At 55.8% G+C, this 21,986-nt stretch overlaps 1 protein-coding gene across 17 annotated transcripts; it reads left to right on the top strand.

Moving 5' to 3' along the window:
• Positions 1 to 582: 582 nt before the first annotated feature.
• Positions 583 to 20,923, top strand: SFXN4 (sideroflexin 4). Of its 17 annotated transcripts, none has more exons than XM_008270598.5 (14): positions 583 to 891; positions 2,053 to 2,118; positions 4,735 to 4,809; positions 6,648 to 6,674; positions 6,759 to 6,813; positions 8,044 to 8,069; positions 8,449 to 8,502; positions 8,585 to 8,641; positions 9,752 to 9,817; positions 10,957 to 11,035; positions 11,829 to 11,944; positions 17,541 to 17,626; positions 18,081 to 18,198; positions 19,970 to 20,923. In XM_008270598.5, the coding sequence occupies exons 1-14, from the start codon at positions 853 to 855 to the stop codon at positions 20,045 to 20,047; spliced, it is 942 nt and encodes a 313-aa protein (XP_008268820.4). In that variant the 5' UTR covers positions 583 to 852; the 3' UTR covers positions 20,048 to 20,923. The 17 variants fall into 17 exon arrangements, 12 of the variants coding, with proteins under 12 accessions (XP_008268820.4, XP_089170372.1, XP_089170371.1 ...); XM_051824226.3 differs by having other exon boundaries at positions 739 to 891; positions 4,735 to 4,888; XM_089314240.1 differs by lacking the exon at positions 583 to 891 and adding an exon at positions 1,462 to 1,579 and having other exon boundaries at positions 4,735 to 4,888.
• Positions 20,924 to 21,986: the final 1,063 nt, after the last annotated feature.

Below are 21,986 nucleotides of genomic sequence, written 5' to 3' on the forward strand. Positions count from 1 at the left end.
CCTAGCCCTTAAGCTGCCATTGGATGCCCACAGCCCGTATCCGGTGGCCTGGGTTGGAGTTGTACCCCTGTTCACGATTCCAGCTTCCTGCTAAGGTCCACGGGAGGCACAGGCGATGGTTTTAGTAGTCGGGTCCCTGCCATCCACATGGAGACCTAGGTCCCCAGCAGCCTGGCCCAGCCGCAGCCGCAGCAGGCATTTGGGTGCGAGCCACCGGACTAGAGCTCCCTCCGGGTCACTAGTCAGTCTTACCTGACCTGGTACTCAACAAAGTACAGAACTTGCTCCAACACTGGAGAAACCGTGGGGCTGAGGGACGGCGCTGGCAGCCGGGCCCCACACCTGGTTTCATGTTCTGCCGCTGCGTTTTTAAAATTCTCAATAATTTTTATAAGCAGCACTTTACTTGCATTTTTCACCGGGATGCGCCACTAACGTAAGCAGCCCTGATTGTACCCAATACCGTGCACGCTGAATTTGATGGGCAACCGAAACGGTTTTCAGGATAATTCTAAAGGCGTGCGCTCTCCCACCCGCGTGTAGGGGAGGGGAGCAGGGGGCGGGGCCTCTCGCGCCCTATCCAGGATCCTGGCAGGGGTGGCAACGCGAACCCTCTGGCTCCCTTACTAGGCGCAGCAGAGTTGGGAGATCTCGCCCTGCGGGAGACGTGGGCTCTCCCGGCCCTTGGAACCCGGGGCGCGATCGCGCGGGGACGCGGAGTAGCGGGCGCGCGCGGGGCGGGGCGGGGCGCGCCGCCGGCTCCTCCTCCGCGCCCGGCCTAGAGGCGGCGGCCCCCGCAACCACCGCGCAGGTTCCCGGAAGAGGAGGAGAAAGTGTGGCGCCGCAGGCTGCATGGAGCCCAACGTGCGCTTCTGGATCGCCGAACACCAAGTACGGCCCGGGGCGTGCGGGCTGGGGCGGGCCCGGCGACCTTGGGCAGGCCACGGGGTCGCCCCGCGCGCGCTCCCCGGCGCAAAGATGGCTTTGGGGCGCGCACCGCCCGGCCCCTGGAGGGGGCGAAGGGACGTGCAGCAGCTGCTCCGGGCGAGTCGCCGCAAGGTCACCCTGCTTGTGGCCCGGACGGAGAGATCCAGGCCGCAGGTGTCGGCCCCTGCTGCGTGTCCCGCCTCCAGCCGCAGCCCCCCGCCCTGGGGGCCGAGTCGCTCCGAGCGAGACCCCGGTCCTTGGGCTGCCGCCTGCGGAGCGGAAGTAGCCCCGGCCGCACCCGTCGGGCGCGCCTGAGCGGGTGATTGGAAAGGTCGGGGCAGCCGCACGAAAACGGGTAGAAAGAAACAGCTGCCTGGGTGGTAACAGTGCGGGAGCCCAGCAGGCGGGACTGGGAGCGCTTCAGCGTGCAATCGGGAGACGTTCCCGAGATCCTTCGCATCCCTTTTGTTGGGCGCGACTCAGTTCCGGCCCCAAAACCCCGCCCTGGGCATCCCCTGTCTGGCCTTTCTGCCCCTGGATTTGTTTTGCGGTTGAGGACGGAGGGGAGCGCAGGGTGCGGGTAGAGCTGCAGCTGCAGCCACTGTGAAGTTCGGGCACGTGGAGCAAACCGGGCTCCTTAGAGTGAACCCAGGTGCATTTTTTAAATTTGTTTTTATTTATTTGAAAGAGTGATAGAGATCCACTGGCTTACCCCAGATGGCCGCGGCAGCCAGGAGCTTGAACTCCATCCCGTCTCCCACACGGCTGCAGCGGCCCCAGCACTTGGGCCATCTTCCCCTACTCTCCCAGGTGCTCTAGCAGGGAGCTGGATCAGAAGCCGAGCAGCCAGGACTCACACTGGCACTCTGAGCGGGATGAGGGTGTCACTGCCGATACTTAACCTGCTGTGCCACAACACAGGTCCCAGCAGTTTTATCTTGGGCGATGAAGAGCACACAGACTGCTAAGTCCTCTGCTGTGTTGGCCTAAGTCTGTCCCTCAGCTTTCTCACCTGGGAAATGGGCGTGTTGTATGGGCTCCAGGAGAACATGATGACTCTGTTGTGACTGTGTGGCTTTGTCTTTCTGCTGCTTTTCACGTTCTCTCGGATGTTCTCCTCTGCAGTCTTTTGTTCGAAGATTTCTCCAGTGGACAGAAATATTAGACCCTACAAATCTGGTCATTTCCATTGTAAGTATCGTCTTCAGAGATAACGAGCCTCACATTTTATTTTATTTTTTTAAACCAATATTCTTTGTTCTTTTTTAAAAGATTTATTTTATTTACTTGAGAGGCAGTTACAGAGAGAGAGAGCAAGCGAGCGAGCGAGATCTTCCATCCGCTGGTTCACTCCCCAAATGGCTGCAACAGCTGAGCCAGGCCAGGCCAGAGCCTGGAGCCAGGAGCTTCTTCTAGGCCTTCCACACAGGTGCAGGGGCCCAAGCACTTGGGCCCCCTTCCCCTGCTTTCCCAGTCTATCAGCAGGGAGCTGGATCAAAGAGGAGCAGTCGGGCCGGGAGTCGAATTGGTGGCCATGTGGGATGCTGGCGCCACAGGCACATGCTTACCTACTACGCCACAGCGCTGCCCTGTCTCATTTATTTTGGAATTTGAAGAGCGTGGCCCTTTTGAAAGCAGTTGAAATTGCAGAGTATGTGTTTGTTCCTTTCGAATGAGTGGGTTAGATTGGAAGAGTGACAAATGAATGGGTACATCTGTTTAACAGGTAATACCGAGCCCAGGCCAGGGGCCGGTGATTAACAGCGAATCTCACAGATCTTCTGAACACTGGGAGACGCACTGGTCACAAAGCTTGCTGGGGCGCTAAGGGGACTGGGGGGACTCTGGGAGGGGGCTGAGCCAGGAGGAGCGGGGCAGGCACATCAGGGAGAGGGGACCACAAGCAGAGCACGGGGTGGGAAAGCCTGTCCCCTGGACAAGGGGCTTTGAATGCAGGGGGCCGAGGCGGATTCTGAAGGGCCTTGCCTGTCCCTGGTGTCTGCAGAGCGGCAGACTTGTGCCACAGAGGGTACTTTAAGCATTTGGTGGAAAATGGAGTTAAAGGTATTGGGGAGTGTTTGGTACGACAGCTAAGATGCTGCCATATTGGAGTGTCTGCTTTGAGTCTGGGCTCTGCTTCCAGTTCCAGCTTCCTGCTGATGCACACCCTGGGAGGGTTGGGGTCCCTGCCTCTCACCTGGGAGACCTGGATGGAGTCCCTGGCGCCTGGACGTTTGGAGAGTGAGCCAGTAGATGAGAACTCATGTGCCCTCCGTGCCTCTCAAATACAGAATTTTTTTAAAAATTTATTTTGATACCAAAAAACCCTTGAAATCCATACATAGATTTCTTTTCTTTTTTTAAAAAAGTTTATTTATTTGAAAGTCAGAGTTACACAGAGAGAAGGAGAGGCAGAGAGAGAGAGAGTTCTTCCATCCACTGGTTCAAGCCCCAGCTGGCCACAATGGCTGAAGCTGGGCTGGTCTGAAGCCAGGAGCTTCCTTGGTCTCCCATGTGGGTGCAGGGGCCCAAGGGCTTGGGCCATCTTCCACCGCTTTCCTAGGCCATAGCAGAGAGCTGGATTGGAAGTAGAGCAGCTGGGACTCGAACTGGCACCCATATGGGTTGCCAGCACTGCAGGCAGCAGCTTTACCTGCTACACCACAGAGCCAGCTCCATAGATTTTCATAATATACCTTTTTCACAAACTTTTGGAAGTGTCCACACATGTATGTGTATATGAAGTATGCAGATGTGGACTGGATACCTCATAATGTTGGTGGCCACCTCTGAGGGTCGGGGAGGGGGTGAGACTAGGGTATGAGGGTCTGGGTGGGAGGATTATGGTGTGTACTCATTCTTTGATTTTTTTTTTCTTTGACTTTTTTTTTTTTTAAAGATTTATGGGAGGCCAGCGCCGCAGCTCACTAGGCTAATCCCCCGCCGGCGCCGGCACCCCGGGTTCTAGTCCTGGTTGGGGCGCCAGTTCTGTCCCAGTTGCTCCTCTTCCAGTCCAGCTCTCTGCTGTGGCCCAGGAAGGCAGTGGAGGATGGCCCAGGTCCTTGGGCCCTGCACCCACATGGGAGACCAGGAGGAGGCTCCTGGCTCCTGGCTTCGGATCGGTGCAGCGCCGGCCATTTGGGGGGTGAACCAACGGCAAAGGAAGACCTTTCTCTCTGTCTCTCTCTGTTTCACTGTCTAACTCTGCCTGTCAAAAAAAAAAAAAAAAAAAAATAAAAGATTTATTTATGGGGCCGGCACTGTGGCATAGCGGGCTAAACTTCCGCCTGTGGTGCCGACATCTCTTATGGTCGCCGGTTCAAGTCCCGGCTGCTCTACTTTTGATCCAGTTCCCTGCTGATTGCCTGGGAAAGCAGTGGAAGATGGCTCAAGCTTAGCCCACTATACCACAGCACCGGCCCCCACTTTTTTTTTTTTTTTTTTTTTGCTATTTTTTTGTCAAGAGCAGAGAGAAAACAGGATTGGTTGTTGGTTGTGGTGCTGAGTAAGGGAGAAGGGATTACAGATTTGGAGGTGCCTGCTGCTTCTGAGGCAGTGAGATCAGAGAGAGGGGCGAGGCAGCAGCAGAGGGGGCCCTGCAGCAGCTGCTGAGGACGCCAGGAACGCTGAGTCAGCAGTGCGGGGACCCTGCTCCGGGGGCCCCAGGGAGGGAGCCCCAGGCTGGGGCCGCCTTGGTGTCTGGCGTGCAGCTCCAGTACGGCGCATGCGGGTGAACGAGCCTGTGGTTGTGGATCTGTCTGAACTGTGGTGACATCACTGCTTGCTCTCTCCATTCTGTGATTACAGGAAAAGATAGAAAAGTCAAGGCAGCTGCTGTTCACCAGTGACGATGCCTCCAGGCCTGATTCACGGGACCACAGGGTACGTGTTGTGTGCCTGGTGCCCGTTCACGGCGGGGCATGGCCGTCCCCAGAGTTCTGCCTGCCACCGCCGAAGCCAGGTAGAGCTTGGCTGTTAATCTTGCCGTTGTACACGTGGCCCAGCTGTCAGCTTTTCAAACCGGGGTCGGATTTTACAGTGGAGTTAGAATTCTGTTCCATAGACCGGGTGCAGCAGGGTTCCTTCCCTGTGGTGGGTGTTACTGGGGCTTTTCCACAGCCATTCCTGCAGCCCATGGCAGACTCCAGACTCAGGCAGGCCTCTGCAGTCACCTCCTGTCTTGCACTCCAGGCAGTGTCGTGTGTGTGCCCAGCTGCTCACAGCAAGTACCAAGTGCAGATGTCCCCTGAAGGTCATGGGGATTGGCTCCAGCTACCAACTCCCCCCGCCAAAACTCCCATGCAGATATCAAAACCCACTGGTGCTCATTCAAGTCCCTTGTATAAGATGGCACAGTGGGGCCCGTGTTTGTGGTGCAGTGGGTTAACCTGCCGCTTATGAAGCTAGCATCCTGTATCAGAGGGCTGGTTCCAGTCCTGGCTGCTCTGCTCCTGATCCAGCTCCCTGCTGATGCACTTAGGAAGGCCGCAGAGGATGTCTCAAGTCCTTGGGTCCCTGCCACCCATGTGGGAGACCCAGATGAAGCTCCTGGCTCCTGACTTTGGCCTGGCCAGACCCTGGCTGTTGTGTGGCCATCTGGGGAGTGAACCAGTGCATGGAACATCTCCCTCTCCCCCTCTCCCTTCCTGCTTTTCAAATAAATAAATCTTGGGGGAGAGGGGGAGTCATAGTATTTGCATATAACATGCACACACTCATTTCTGGATTACTCACATACCTAATGCAGTGTAGATTCTGTGTAGATCGGTGTTGCATTGTTTAGGGAATAATGACAAGGAAGTCTGCGCATGCTCAGCACACAGTGTGTTTTCAGATATCTTCCATCCGCCATTGACAGACTTAGTGGGTGCAGAACCGGTGGACACGGAGGCGGCTTTCATTTGTCACCTGCCCTGCGCTGTTCCCAGCTTTGTGGAGCTCACAAGCACCAGGCCCTCGGGGCAGCCTGGGGCAGGCTCGCAGGTTTCACTTGGTTTTTCTCAGAACTCACCGGGGCTTCCACGCCAGCGACGTGGCTCTCTTGCAAGTGACTTGGTTCGTGGTGTCTTTGTCGGCACCCAGCCTGCTCTGAGCCAGGTGCAGGCTCCTCTGAGGGGCCCGCTAGGGGCTGGTCCTCTCCAGGGCTGAGGATGGCACTGTTGGACGTCCTGCTCAGTTTCTTTATGCGGAACATCTGTTTGCTTGCTTAGTTCATTTGTTCATTTTTTAAATTTATTTTTTATTTTTTATTTTTTTTTCATTTGTTCATTTTATTGATCCAGTTTTTGTGAAAGATTTTGTTCATTGAAACGGTAGAGCACCGAGAGAGGGGGAGACAGAGATCGTCCGTCTGTTGGTTCATTCCCCAGATGGCCCTAACAGCCAGGGCTGGGCCAGGTCTACACCAGGGGCCAGGAGCTCCATGCTGGTCTCCCACATGGCTGGCAGGGACCCAAGGACTGAGGCCATTTTCCACTTTCTTCCCAGGCGCATTAGCAGGAAGCTGGGCTGGAAGCGGAGTAGCCACTGGGGCTGCGCCACGGGCTACCATTGTCGCAGTTGGCGGCTTAACCTGCTGCCCCGCGACGCCAGCCCTGCGCGTTGGTTTGTAGTTGTTCCGCCCACGTGGTAGGGAAGAGCTCCCGCCTTCCTGCTGTGGGAGGGGGAGCTGGGCTGCCTGCAGGCGCCTTTCAAAGCTGCTCTTCGGTTTTCCTCTCTAGGTACAAGAAGCGTGGAAGCGGAGTCTCGTAAGTCTCACCCTTCCTGCTTTCTAGCTTTTTCCAAAGCAGCAGAGCTGCATGCCCGCTGACCTTGCGTCTGCCCTCTTGCAGTCAACAGTGCATCCCGACAGCAGCAAGCTGATCCCTGTGCTCTTCCGGCCTGCGGGTGAGTTGCCTCTGCTTTTCAGAAGTGGGTAGGGAGGACATGGAAACTGCAAAGGAGAGGCAGAGAGAGAGAGAGGGGTCTTCCATCCACTGGTTCACTCCCCAACTGGCCACAATGGGCGAACTTGCGCCAGTCCAGTGCCAGGAACCAGGAACTTCTTCCAAGTCTCCCACGCAGGTACAGGGGCCGCAGGACCTGGGCCATCTTCCACTGCTTTCCCAGGCCATAGCAGAGAGCTGGGTCAGAAGTGGAGCAGCCAGGACTTGAACCAGTGCCCACGTGCGATGCCTGTGCTACAGGAGGCAGCTGTACCCGCTATGCCACAGCGCCGCCCCCCCCCCCAGAGGGATTTTTGATGATGAATTAGGAAAAGGTCAGCTTAGAAAGTGGGTGTTTCTTGCAATGGTTATGACACCTTTGGGGTCACCAGCACCCCCTATCGAGTGCCTGGATTTAAGTCCCAGCTCTGCTCCTGGGATTCCAGCTTCCTGCTGACGTGCACCCTGGGAGGCAGCAGGTGATGGCTCAGCTGGTTAGGTCCCTGCCAGCCACGCGGGAGACCTGGGTTCAGTTCCCAGCTCCCAGCTTCTGCCTGGCCCAGCCAGAGAGTGAACCAGTGAGTGGAAGATCTCTGTCTGTCTGACTCTCTGCCTTTCAAATGAAATGAAAATAAATAAATAAATAAATAAATAAATAATTTGAAAAGGTACACTGGCTGGGGGGAGTGGAGTTGACAGAGAGCAGCATGGGAGCTCAGAGCCCAGCGCTGTGCTGCGGTAAGATCTGGGCTCTGCGAAGGAGGGGCCAGGCCCTGGGGTGAGTCCCGCCCTGCTCTGTCAGGACCCCTGAACACAGCGATTACTCCCATGACGGGTGCTGTGGACTTGCTGTTACCGGAAACAAGCGGAGCACGGAGTGGTGTATGGTGATCTCGTCTGTGCCATTAGGGCCGTGTGTGTGAGAAAATCTGTGTATTCTGCTCGTGGGTTTGAAGATTCTCCTGGGAGGGTGAGCAAGTGCGGGTTAACTGCGCCTGCTTCCCAGGAGAGGCCTAGGGCAGGTCTTTCTCATTGTGCTGCTTTAGCTTTGCCGCGTGCATCAGACAATAAAGGGATGAGTAGAATGTCCCTGGAGGCGCGTGCCCCCCGAGGCTGGGGTGGGGGCTGTGGCTGGGCGGTGCCCGGTGCTGCCGTAGCCACCATCGCTGACGGCTCCTCTCTTCCCTGCCAGCTTTCCTGCCTTTCATGGCGCCCATGGTGAGTGAGCTGCCTGGCGGCTGCCCGTGTACACCTCCCGTGCCCTTGTCTGCTGCTCCTGTGTCCACCCTGCCCCCACCCCTTGGCCCTAGCCAGGTCACCAGGTCCCCCTTTGTTTTGAAGGCCTACTACATGCAGAACACCATAGAGGGGCAGCTCAGAAGTGCTGCCGGCCTCAAGCCCACGTACTGTCCAATACCTGCTCTCCCCAAGTCCCCTCACCTGGGCCCTGGTGGGGCTCCTGGGTGGCCACAGGGCTCCGACAGCACTCACTCGGCCCCGGCTTCGTCACTGCTGCCCCCCCGACCTTCCTTTCCTGGCCAGCGGCTCTCTCCCACCCCCCAAACGTCTGTAACTCCTCCCCCTCTGTCTTCTTCAGGTGTTTTGGTCGATGATGCCAGCGAGAGGGCTGAAGTCCCTGATTTTACCGCAGGTGCGCAGTGGTACCCGGGTCGCAATTTCTGTTCTGTTGTGCGTGGCACCAGGATGTGACGCGTGTGCCTGTGTCTCCGCAGGTGTCCTTGTACGCCTACACCTCAGCCTTCAACATCATCAACGGAAACGCCAGTTACGTGCGTATCACCACGGCCACGGCGGTGCTGTCTCCTTCTTTCTTCCTTTTTAAAATTTGCTTTTTACTTTTTAAATTTTTGAGATAACAAGTTTCCCATTGATGCTATTGTCAAAGGCTTGATGCTCTACTAAATGAAAGTTCAACAGATCGGGGCCAGCACTGTGGCGTAGTTGGGTAGGCCTCTGCCTGTGGTGCCACATCCTACGTGGGCACTGGTTTGAGTCCCGGCTGCTCCTCTTCCAATCCAGCTCTCTGCTAAGGCCTGGGAAGACAGAGGAAGATGGCTCAAGTCCTTGGGCCCCTGCACCCACGTGGGAGACTTTGGATCGGCCCAGCTTCAGCTGTTGCGGCCATTTGAGGAGTGAACTAGCAGATGGAAGACCTCTCTCTCTCTGCCTCTGCCTCTCTGTAACTGTGTCTTTCAAATAAATAAATGAATATTTAAAAAGAGAAAAGGAGTTCGAGAAGTAGAAAGTAGAAGACCCTAGTGTGTAAGGGAGATAGACGAGGACTATAAACAGTGATCAAAGGCTCTGACGGTTCGGTGCAGAATTGGATGAATTGTGTGCTGCTTGTTAGAAGTAACCATTACCTCATTATAATTTATATTTGCTTTTCTGAATAAAAATTATTTAAGAAGATCTTTACTCAAATGGAAAATGCTCATTCACATTTTGTATTTCTTTTGGAGTTTTTTTTTTTTTTTCATTTAAAAAAAACTTCTTGCTGGACAAAATTGTGGTTTATGCTAAATAGTTATTTTCATATTTATTTATTTATTTATTTGAAAAGCAGAGTTATAGAGAGAGGGGGAAGAGAGAGAGAGGTCTTCCATCTGTCGGTTCACAACCCGATGGCCATAATGGCTGGGACTGGGCCGTAATGAAGCCAGGAGCCTGGAATTCCTTCTGGGTCTCCCACATGGGTCCAGGGGCCTAAGCACTTGGGCCACCTTCCTCTGCTTTCCCAGGTGCATTAGCAGGGAGCTGGATCAAAAATGGAGCTGCTGGGACTTGAACCAGTGCCCCTATGGGCTGCCGGCACATGTGGCCACTTGACCCGCTGCACCACAGCGCTGGCCCCGATGGTTGCCTTCCTTCCTCCTTAGAGTCGCCATCCAGTGGAGGGCCTTTTCCTCGGGACGGGAGCCTTTGCTTCTTCAGCCTTCTTCGGGGTAAGTGTTTCAAACTCTGATGGGTCTTTTTAATTCCTAAGCATCAAAAAGCTGTATTCTGATTGCAACCTACCTTACGTCGTAGAATGCATGAATAGGAAGTACATGAAGATCACCTGTCACCGTGTCACCCCACATAACCAGGTTAATCCTCCAGGTTTCTAGGCGCGTACAGCCAGTCTTCCATATCCACGGTTATGCACCCTCTGGCTCAGCCAGCCTCAGACCGTGTACCGAACAGGCACAGGCTTCTTCTCCTAGTAATTTCCCTTAAACCACACGATATAAAAGCTGCTTTCATTGTAAAAGCATTATGTCGTGTAGGGTATTATCCGTCATCTAGAGATGTTTTAAAGTAGATGGGGACGTATGCAGTTCCTATGCAAACACTATGCATTCTTTAAAATTTACTGGGAAGGCACAGTTAGAAGGAGAGACAGAGATCTTCCATCAGCTTGTTCACTCTCCAAATGCCACAATGGCTGGGGCTGGGCCAGGCTGAAGCCAGGAGCCAGGAACTCCATTCTGGTCTCCCACATGGGTGCAGGGGCCCAAGTACTCAGGCTGTCATCTGCTGCTTCCCAGGCACATTAGCAGGGAGCTGGATCAGAAGCAGAGCAACCAGGACTGGAACCAGTGTGCATATGGGATGGGGGTGTGGCAGTCAGCAGCCTAGCTCAGCTGGGCCACGGTGCCAGCCTCCACTATGCCGTTTTGTCCAAGGAACTTGAACGTCCTGGGATCGTGGTATTCTCGGGTACCCAGTGACAACTGTATGCAGTACTGTTATCCATTTAAGAGTTAGCTTATGCTGCACGATGATGATATGCAGATTGTATGTGGCTTTGGACATAGGATCTGTAATGGCTAAAATGCAGGCTTTAGAGTCAGACCAGCCTGAGTCCGCATCGTGGCTCAAACCCATCCTGACTGTCACTCTGGGCGACTTTCATCACTGTGCTGAGCCCCTGTTCCCTTCTCAGATGAATAGGGAGAGAGCCTCCTGTGGCAAGAATTGGGCATGACCGGATAGCCCTGCTCGTCACAGGAGCCAGGTCGGGGTTGGCGCTGTGCTGTTGAGTGTGTTCAGCTGGACTTTCGGTCTCAGGCATTAATGCTCCTTCTCTCTTGTTTTCTAGTTAATCCCTTATTTGGCCCAAATGAAGTACCCCCTGGATAACCTTCTCATCAAAAGAGCCTTGCCTATCATCTTTATCGGTGAGTGCAAGGGCTGGAGCTCACGCCCTGGGCTTGTCTTTGGGTCCTTGAGCTTCCTCCATCCTCAGGGACACTTGGGTCCTCTGGCCACCTTGTCACCAATGACAACCAACATTCGCAGCCTGCCAGGGCCTCCAGGCCCAGATTAGAGCTCTGGTTTGAGAGGTGACACTTTGTGTCCCCTTTGATTGTCCAGGGGTGACCAGGCACCTGGAAATGCAAGTGACATTGAAAGTCACCCGGCTCACTCGTCCCCATACCTTGTCTCACCGAATCCTGCCAGCCGCTTACAGGCAGGGCGTGTTCTCAGTCCTTTTACAAATGAGAAGACTGAGACACAGGCAAGGGAAGCCCCTGGCCAGGGTCACATGGCAAGCACGTGGTGCTGTGGGGCTCCCAGCCTGGTGGCCAGATGCCACAGGAAGTGACGTAGGTATCTGTCGAGGATTCTGAGTGCTCCAGGCCTGGGTGTGGGAATCGTAGCTGCCTGAAGAGCTGGCCGAGGGACGTCAGTGGTGCAGCTGGGGAAGTTAGGGTGCAGGACGTGGGCACAGGAGTGCGCGCCAAGACGAGGTTATATTTCAAGGGCTCTGGGGTTTCACTTGGAAGCCGTCGAGGAGCCAGGCTGGGCTTTGGGCCACGGTCAGAACCAAGGGCCAGCATTTCTAATCAGGAGGCAGCCTGTGGTGGGTGACCCTCAGATCAGGGGAAGGTGGCTACAAGTGACAGGCCCCTCAGAAGATGTCCCTTTGCTGGACCCAAACGCATCCTGCTCGTCTCTTTACGTCTGCAGCCCAAGTGAGTGGAATAAACGTGTTTGCATCCCGAAGTTTTGAGCCCGTTCGAGGGATTGAGGTCATGGACAAGGAAGGCAATGTCATAGGCCTGTCCAGAAGAGCCGGGAGAAAGGTAGGGGACTGGGCAGAGCTGCCGCTGCTGGCCCTGTGTGGAGAGCAACTCGGACTAGACTAAGTTACTGGAATTAAGACTTATTCTATGCATCTGCTCTCCCACAATATGGCGCTGGGGAGGAGTAAACAACTTTTACACAGCTGCTTCCAGTTCGACCAGTAACCTGCAGGAGCTGATCCTGCTCCTGATTGGAGGAGAGCAGCGTACTCGGCGTGTGGGTAGCAGAGTTGGGATTGGTGGAACAGGACTATAAAGGAGGAGAGAGACAACATGCACCAGGAACATCTAAAGGGAACACCTGAGCAGCCCCCGAGAGAGCCGGCCGGCGGTGTGCCGCTCCCCCGTGGAAGTGGGGAAAGTGGCAGGGGGAACCGCCCTTCCACGGAGGTGGAAGGGTCGGTAGCCAACCCGGGAAGAACCAGCAGCAAACCCGGGGAGGGCCGAGCAGACAAAAGAACAGCGCAGGGTCCTGTGTCATTTCTCCGTGAAGAGGGGGAGCGACAGCCCTGTGGGCCAAGGATGGCCTCTCCTGTTGGTGAGCTGGTGGCAGCCTTGTGTGTGCCCTTGACCCTTCTTCATCATCCTCCCCCGTGTGGGAGGAGAGCCTGGGTCTTGCACCTGACATTTCAAAGATGGCGCTGGAGTCTGCGTTCCCCAGGGGAGCAGAGCGGCTGGGATATAGGCACACCCCCGCTCAGGGCTTTACCTTGAGGGTGGGCTCACTCCTTCTGGGGCCGGCCAGCTGGGAGTGCTTAGGGCCGGGCGCTCTGGGAAACCTGCTGTGTGTTCTGGGGTGGGATCTGTGGCCCCTGGGGAGTCACCCCCAGCAACACCTAGACCAGTGTTTGATGAAAACACTGTGCACATGCACCAAGCTGCCCTAGGAAACCATCATGGGAGGGAGTTATTTTTTTGTTTTTTTTGTTTGTTTGTTTTTTGTTTTTTAGGATTTTATTTATTGTTTTGAAAGGCAGAGTTACAGAGAGAGAGAGATCTTCCATCTGTTGGTTTACTTCCCAAAAGGCTACAGCAGCTAGGGCTGGGCCAGGCTGCAGCTGGGAGACCGGAACTCCATCCGGGTCTCCTACATGGATGCAGGGGCCCAAGCACTTGGGGCATCTTCTGCTGCTTACCCAGGTGCATTAGCAGGGAGCTGGCTGGGAAGTGGAGCAGCTGGGACAGGAGCCAGCATTCATATGGGATGTGGGCGGCACAGGCGCTGGCTTACCCCGCTGACCACAGCGCTGAGCCGAGTGGGAGATCTTGTTCATCGGCTTCAGCCAGGTCCGTCCCCAGGTCCGTCCCTCTTGGTCACCCCCACTCCCAGCCTGCGCTGCACCCCCCTTCCACCCAACAGCAAATTCTCTTAGACTCATCGTTAGGGGCCAGTTTGTTACTGAGTATTGACAACTCTGATGATAAGAGGCCTCTGTTTGAAATAACTCTTCACTGTTACATAGTTTACTCCTCTGCTTCTGTGTGCATTCAGCTGTAAGAAGCTGGTATAGACTGGTCGTTTCATTTTGGGTGTAGACTTCAGTCCTGTTTTCCACAAGTGAGCTCTCTGCTCTCTGGCTGTAGCTGCAGAATTATGTGGGAGGCAGCCTGCTGCAAATGGCACGAAGAGCAGCGTGGCACAGCCCCACCGGGCAGAGGGAGCCCGGCTTCCCCCAGGGTCAGCACACCGGGCAGAGGGAGCCCGGCTTCCCCCAGGGTCAGCACACCGGGCAGAGGGAGCCCGGCTTGCCCCAGGGTCAGCACACCGGGCAGAGGGAGCCCGGCTTGCCCCAGGGTCAGCACACCGGGCAGAGGGAGCCCGGCTTCCCCCAGGGTCAGCACACCGGGCAGAGGGAGCCCGGCTTCCCCCAGGGTCAGCACACCGGGCAGAGGGAGCCCGGCTTCCCCCAGGGTCAGCACACCGGGCAGAGGGAGCCCGGCTTCCCCCAGGGTCAGCACACCGGGCAATGTCCATAGCCACCTGGCATCTTCCTGCGTGGCGTGTGGTGCAGGAGGAGGTCAGGAAAGACCTCATTTCTTTTTCTTTTCTTTTCTTTTTTTTTTTTAAGATTTATTTTATTGATTTGAAAGGCAGAACTATAGAGAGTGGTACAGCCAGAGAGAGAGAGAGGTCCTCCATTCACTGGTTCACTCCCCAAATGACCGCAACGGCCGGAGCTGAGCTGATCTGAAGCCAGGAGTGTCTTCTGGGTCTCCCACGTGGGTGCAGGGGCCCGAGGACTTGGGCCATCTTCTACTGCTATCCCGGGCCATAGCAGAGAGCTGGATTGGAAGTGGAGCAGCCGGGACTTGAACCGGCGCCCATATGGGATGCTGGCGCTGTAGGCTGGGACTTTAGCCCACTGTGCCACAGCGCCAGCCCCAAGACCTCATTTCACATGCTCATTCCACGCCTGTACACTCATTATTCACCTCAGAATCTGGTTGACAGAGCCGAATGATGAACCATTGGGTGCAGGCCACGGTATTTCTGCTGCACCATCTATAGTCGCATGGCCCCATTTTCTCAATGAATTACAACAGGGATGCAATAATTATAAGTGACAAGGAGAGACACTGCTGCCAGAGAGAAAATATGTTTCAGGTTTGAAATGATGGTTCTAGGCCTAAAGAATCACCCTAAAGAGACACATAACTTTAAAATATTTATTACTTATTTTCATCTACTTGACAAGCAGAGAAAGAGAAGGAGAGATCTTGCACCTGCTGGTTCACTCCCCAAATGCCTGCAGCAGCTAGGGCTGGAAAACCAGGAGCCCGGCACTGCCTCTGGCTCTCCCATTGGTGGCAGGGAGCCAGGTGCTTGGCCGTCGTCTGCTGCCTCTGCAGAGCATTAGCAGGAAGACGGGTCAGAAGCAGAGCAGTCAGAGCTTAGACAGGCGTTCCGATACAGGCTTACCCATACGCCACAAGAGAGACTATTTTTCAAGTTTTATAGAGGTGTAATTCACACACTGTCAAATCCACCTACTGTAAGAGTACAGTTTGGTGAACTTTAGCCAAAATAAACTGTGCGGCCATCACCACAGTGCAATTTTGGACGCTGTCATCCCTAAACCTTCCCCTGTGCCTGTTCAGTCAGCCCCAGCCCCAGGGAGGCCTCAGTCTGCTGTGTCGCCCTAGTTTGGCCTTTTCTAGAAACTGTATCTGAGAGCATTGCACAGTAGTCGTTTGGGGCCGGCAGCGCTCTCTGCAGCTCCCCGTCTCGTGCCGCCAGGCAGCCGTGTATTCCTCTCACGGCCGAGTCACACCCTGTGGCATGGACATGCCGCATTTTGCTTGTCCGTTCCCCAGGAGGTGGACATCTGCTCTGAACGTGGACTGGCAGCTCTCCAGGTGGACACTGTGTGTGTGTGTGTGTGTGTGTGTGTGTGCGCGCGCGCATTTTGCCTCAGCTCTGTCTTGACCTCGGGGTGTGAGTATGGCCATGAACTTGCAGGAAGCCCAAGAGCAGAGAGCGCAGACGCTGGGTCCACAAGGGCTCCCCAGCCCCGCCCACCTGCCCGTCTGCCGGGTGCTGTGCTGCCCCTGTGGGAATCCCTTCCTGCCCGGGTGCCCGGCGCTGGTGGCCGGTGGCTCTGGAGTCCGTCTCCCCTGCAGGAATGTCCCAAGCAGGAGGCCCAATTTAAAGAGTTGATGGTTGGCCTTAAAAAAAAGAAAAAGGGGGCTGGCACTGTGGCGCAGTGGGTTAATACCCTGGCCTGAAGCGCCCGCATCCCATATGGGCACCAGTTCGAGACCCAGCTGCTCCTCTTCCTGTCCAGCTCTCTGCTCTGGCCTGGGAAAGCCGTGGAAGATGGCCCAAGTCCTTGGGCCCCTGCACCCACGTGGGAGACCAAGAAGAGGCTTCTGGCTCCTGGCTTCAGATTAGCGCAGCTCTGGCCGTTGCGGCCATCTGGGGAGTGAACCATTGGATGGAAGACCTCTCTCTCTCTGCTTCTCTTCTCTCTGTGTAGCTCTGACTTTCAAATAAATAAATAAATCTTTTTAAAAAAAGCAAAAGCAAAATTTATCTTTCTCTTCAGAATAAAGCGTCTCCAGCTGTGCACAAGCACACGCGTCCCTTTATTGTTTCCCTGTCATCGAAGCTTTATTTTTTTTGGCTAGAATTTCAGAAAGTGCGTTTAGCCAGCAATATCTGATTGTAACAGGGCACCTTTGACCTGGTTTCAAGAAGCCGGCTGATGTGGTTTTCCCACCGAGTTGCACTCTGGGATGCGTCTCACGGTGCCTCCTGCGGACGGATATCCCCTGGGGATGTCGCCCATGCACGTGGGACAGAGCCTGGAGGAAACACCCCCGCTAGGCGGCTCTTTGCATTCCTGAAGCCGCCTGGGAAAACTGCACTCCCTGGCTCCGGCTGTCTTTATGGGTGAAAGGCACCCACTGCTGAGGGAAGAGCACAGGGCTGGCGTCTGGCCCCAGTCCACCGGCCATGCTGTGAGCAGAGAGCTGGGTACCGGGTGGTGGGCAGGCCATGGCCAAGTCGCCAAGGCTGGGATGGAGGGACTGGAGCTTGAGGCAGGCCAGGGAGTGGTGCCTGTTGGCCATGAGCAGAGCACTGTGCTGTGTGTGGAGCCATGCCTTCCCCAGGGCTGGCTTCTGAGGTTAACACAGGAGCCCCTCGATAGCCACAATGGCTCTTACGTAACCCTCAAAGCCACAGTGGCCCTTACGTAGCCCTCAAGGGTACACAGTTCTGTGCCCGTGACTCCTACCGTGAGTTCCTCATCTGAATGCCTGGGGTACCGGGGCGGGAGTGTGGCGTGGCGGCTAAGATGCCCACGTCCCACACTGGAGTACCCGAGTTCAGGTCCTGGCTCTGTTTCCAGTTCCGGCTTCCTGCTAACTGGCTGGGTCCCTGCCACCCATGCGGGACACCCAGATGGAGTTCCTGACTGCTGGCTGCAGCTCTGGTCATCATGGGTGTTTGGAGAGTGAACCAGAGGATGGGAGTCCTCTCTCTCTCTGTCCATCTCTGCCTCTCAAATTTAAAGCAGTGTTTAGAGTTTAATGTTAACATATGGATTCACGCACAGCAGAGTGCTGTAAGTACAGATGGGTACAAACAGCGTTTGGTGGCACCACAGTTTCATTACCCCTGTGAAGGTTAGGACAGACAGGTAGACCCTCGTGGGCCAGATGCCCCGCCAGGGTGCTCAGGGCTGGGCTCCACTAGGCTGGGCATCGCTGGGGGGGGGGGGGCATTCAGCATAGGAGGCCGGTGGCAGAGCCCTGGGCTGAGAGAAAGTGACCCAGGGGTGCTGCCAGCGTGTCTGCCAAGGAGACCGCCGTGTGGTTCTGCACCGGGATTCATGGGGAGACTGCCTTGGCTTGTGCTTTGTGGGTACACGGGGAGCTTATTCGGGGTGCTTGGTGGCCTGGTGGAGCCCGCTGCGGGGTGAGGTGGGGGTACCCCTCCCCCACTGCTCTCGCAGGTTGTGCGCTGGGAAGGCTGTGTGTGATCCCCCTGCAGGAGGAGGGCGAGCTGGTGTGTGTGTCTCGGGCGTGAGCTGCCGGATCCTTTGGCGTCGGCTCACTCCTTGTGCTGAGCCTCTCCGTTTGTTTCCACTAGGCCGTTAGAGAAACAGCGCTATCCAGGGCAGTGCTGTTTGGGACGTCGGCTCTTATTCCCGAAGTCTTCACGTACTTTTTCAAACGGTAAGAGGTACACGCAGCTCCCTGGGGGAGGGTTCAGTGTTTTGAACTTGCTAGATTCTGAGCCCGGCGGGCGGCATGGAAGAGCTCGCCGCAGTCAGCTTGGCGGTTACTCCTCCAAGAGAGGGGACAGGCAAGGACGCCAGATGTGCACAGCCCAGCGGCCCCAGGCTCCGGCACCGCTGGAGCTTGCGTGATGACGATGCAGACCTCATAAGGCTCGGGGACCCACTGGGCAGATGTGTGTGAAGTGCTCAGCGCCGTGCCCGACTCACCTTGAGCAAAACTCGGCCTGTGCAGCTGCTTTTCTGCCTGGTTGGGGGTTGAGTGGGAGCCGAGGCACAGGCCTGCATGTACATGCGAGTGGGATTGGGTACCGCTGGCGCCAGAGGCCAGCGAGGGACAGCGCAGGGATGTTCCTCCTCATCCATTGTGAGCTCTGCCTTGTCTCTTACAGGACCCAGTTCTTCCTGAAACACCCGCCATCACTGTGGTCCATGAAGCTGTCTTGTACCATCCTGACCATGGGGCTGATGGCGCCGCTTTCTTTCAGCATGTTTCCCCAGGTCGGCCGGGTACGTGCCCCCGTCAGGGCGTGACAGAAAAGCCTTATAGATATTTTATTGGAGAAATTTTAGATATCCCATGAAATTCTGTAGCAGTACCCTATCTGGTGGAAATTCCTGCAGTGAGGCAAACGTTCTCTGTGCTGACCAGAAGTCTGCTGGCTACACGTGGCTACCGAGCCCTTGAAATGCGGCTCGTGGGGCTGAGGAACTGAATTTTCAACTAACTGCAATTTCAGGACACGCGTGGGGCTGGTGGCTGCGAGCCTGGGCAGCACTGCACTGTGGGTAATTGATAGGATTTACGATGAGTCAGACCGGCTCATGTGCTGTTTCCTTGTCAGACAGCTGAAGCCACGGTGGCCCTGCAACGGGCTGCAGCCTGGAGGTACCAGGGCCAGGACGGCGCTGCTGCCGCTGTATTAGCCATCTAATACATTCGCTGAGAATCCCAATGCCTTTTTTTCTCACTAAAGTTAGAGGTAGTAATGCCCTCAGAAGCCCTTACACAATGGAACGATCTTGCTCAGAACTTAAATTCTGGAGGCTTAGGTTTGTAGAGTCATTAATTCAGGTGACTTTGCCAGCATATAGTGTCGAAGCCTTGGATTATGTTAGACAATCATTGTCCTTGCCGTGGGGGTGGCAGGGTGGGGCTGCACCTCCTTGAGATTTTAGAACAAGACCTCAGGCCTGCTGTTTGAGCATGGCTTGTTGCAATGAAAGTGCAGCATGACTCCGTCCTCCCATAAAACGTCACTGTGAATGCATCAGCGCCCCGCTGTGTGAGGCTAGCCTGGCCCTTTCGCAAGAAGGCTTCAGAGCTTGGGGGATCCCAGCTGCCGGGATCCGGTCTCCTCTCTGTGTTAAAACATTTAAGACACTCGAGAAAACACCTGGTTCCTCTGTGGGAGGTGCTCGCTGAAAGATCGGCAGGTTGTTCATGGTCACTGCGGCCGTGAACACGTGGGGCTTTGTTGTTTCTGCTCTCCTCTGTTTGCATTTGGAGTTTTCCACTCAAGAAGTCAGATGAGAGTCTGGCGCTGCGGCGTGGCGGGTAAAGCCGTTTGTGATGCCGGCATCCCCGACTAGAGCGCCAGTTCCAGTCCTGGCTGCTCTGCTTCCGATCGAGCTCCCTGGAAGCACCTGGGAAGGCGACAGCAGATGGCCCAAGTACTTGGGTGCCTACCACCCACATGGGAGACCAGATGGAGTTCCAGGCTCCTGGCTTCTGCCTGGCCCAGATCAGCTGTTTGGGGAGTGAACCAGCAGATGGAAGATTTCTCTGTGTGTGTTTCCTCTGTCACTGTGCCTTTCAAATAAGTAAATGAATGTCTAAAAAAAAATTGTTTATTTGAAAGAGTTAGAGAGAGAGAGAGAGAGAATGAGAACGATCTTCCAACTGCTGGTTCATCCCAAATGGCTGCAACAGCTGGAGCTGAGCTGATCCAAAGCCAGGAGCCAGGAGCGTCCTCCAGGTCTCCCACATGGATGCAGGGGCCCAAGCTCCTAGGCCATCTTCTGCTGCCCTCCCAGGCCATTAGCAAGGAGCTGGATCGAAAATGGAACAGCCAGGACTCGAACCAGTGCCCACATGGGATACTGGCACTGCAGGCTGGGGTAACCCGCTGTACCACAGTGCCGGCCCCTAAATAAATAAATGTTTTTTAAAAGGTGATATGTTTGCTGTAGTTTAGACATCATTGAGAAAGGCTGTGCGGTGGTTGCTCTCAGGAAGTGAGTTATTCGTGTGACTCTGAGGACTCTGATTGGGTTTCAGATCCAGTGCGCCAAGCTGGAGGAGGACATCCGGTCGTCAACTGAAGAAACGGAAGTCTTCTATCACAGGGGCGTGTAGGGGCGCTGGGCCTCGCCCGTCCAGCTGCCAGCAAACTCCTGGAGACCCCACAGGTGCCTGTGACAGGTGCTCGACCGTGCCATGCTGAGACGGCGGCCTGGCCGGCTGTGTCTGGGGTTTTGAGGCTGTCGGAAGAGTGACAGGCAGGTGGCCTGACACCCTCCAGGGACGAAGGAAGAACTGGCCTGGGAAAAGATACTGTGAAATTCCTAATAAACTTGTGCAAGTTGAGAATTGGAAAAACCAAGCGAAGGGCCCAGCGTGCGCAGGACACAGGCTCATCCCCAGAGGGACGTGGTGAACCCCAGTGGGCGCCTCCGGCCCACACGCTCCTGCTTCCCCACTCAGCTACTTGATTCTGGACAGCTCCGAAAATCTTGTGCCACCTGCCCCCAGCTCCTCCTCTCTCCTCATGGACAAATAACCCTGGCTCCTCCCACCATGAAAGCCAAGGCGAACGAGCAGTAGTGCCCTTGTACCCCATCAGCAAACCCCCTGCACCCACAGCCAGCCTGTCCCCTGCAAGGTCAGCGCTCCCCCAGGCTCTGGGTCTTCTCTCTCCTCGGGGCCTTGCTCTGCTCTGCCCTCCTGTCTGGTCCCAGCCTCCCTCACCGCCTCCTTCCCAGTGTCATTTAAACCGCTGCAATTAAAAAAAAAAAAAAAAAAAAAAACACACACACACTGAGAGGCAGCAAGTGATGGCTCCAGTTCTCGGGTCCCTGCACCCACATTGGAGACTTGATGAATTCCTGGCTCCCGGGTTTGCCTGGCTCAGCCCATGCTGTTGTGGGCATTTGGGGAGTGACCCAGCAGGTGAAAGATCTTGCTCTGTCTCTGCCTTTCAAGTAAAAATAATAATAAAAAGTATTAAATAAATTGCTGTCGTCACCTGCCCTATCGAAGGAGCCCAGAGTAAGTACTTAGCCTGGTGGTTACGTGCCCGTGTCCCATACCCGAGTGTTGGGGTCAGCTCCGGGCCCATGCAGACCCCGGGGGGCAGCAGTGATGAGTGGTGATCAGGTCGCTGCCACCCACGCTGGGGTCCTGGATGCATTCCTGGCCCTGGCTGTTGACGCTGGGGAACGAACCAGCACATGGGAGCTGTTTGCCTCAAGTCAGTCAGAAAAAACCCCCTCACGGCCAGACTAGAGCTGTCTGCCGCTGGCTGTTTTGGCCCCGTCTCCCATTCTGCTGGCCTGCTGTCATCCCTGACCACGGTGTCACACTGCCACCCTCAGCCTGGTCCTGGGCTTTTGCCGCGGCATCCACAATACCTCCAGCTGCACGCAGCCGAGGTGGTCAGCTCTCCCCACCTCAGGAGACGGCAGCACCACTAGCCAGGAGCATCAGGATCCTTGGCCTCACCTGTACCCTCCCCTCCCCCATGCTCTAGCTCAGGCCTGATGCAGTCAAGTCGGGGAATTCCCTCCGGTGGCCGCTGCGGCCACGAGGCTCAGTGCAACAGCACCCCCTGCTGGGATGACTCCCTCCTGCCGTGTGTGGGTCCCTCAGTCCGCGCCAGCCTGCTCTTCCAAGGACACCTGCTAGGGGCCTTCAGTGGCGTCCCTTGTCAGGAGCCAGGCCAAATCCCTCCCCCCGCAGACCAGGGCCTTGGCCTCTGCCACTGCTCTCTCACCCTGGGTCTGTACCCAGTTCCTCACAGGGGCTGTGGTTTCTCTGGGCCTTCATACAAGCTGTTCCGCTTACCTTCAGGTTTTCCTTGGACGTGGACTGCTGCCTCCAGGAGGCCTTCTGAGATTCGCGGTACTGAATGAGGGGTTCCTGCTATGTGCTCACCCTATTCCCCATATTGGGTCTAGTCCTGACCACACTATCGCAAAAACCTGCCGGCCGAGCCTCCACAACAGGGCCCGTGCTGCCCATCGCGACTGCCCTTGGATGTCACGCACCCGAACGTCGTGTGCTAAGGAATGTTTTC

This window comes from Oryctolagus cuniculus, chromosome 15 (genome assembly GCF_051225735.1).
Source record: "Oryctolagus cuniculus isolate XC-2025 breed Fujian yellow rabbit chromosome 15, ASM5122573v1, whole genome shotgun sequence".
Lineage (NCBI taxonomy): Eukaryota > Metazoa > Chordata > Mammalia > Lagomorpha > Leporidae > Oryctolagus > Oryctolagus cuniculus.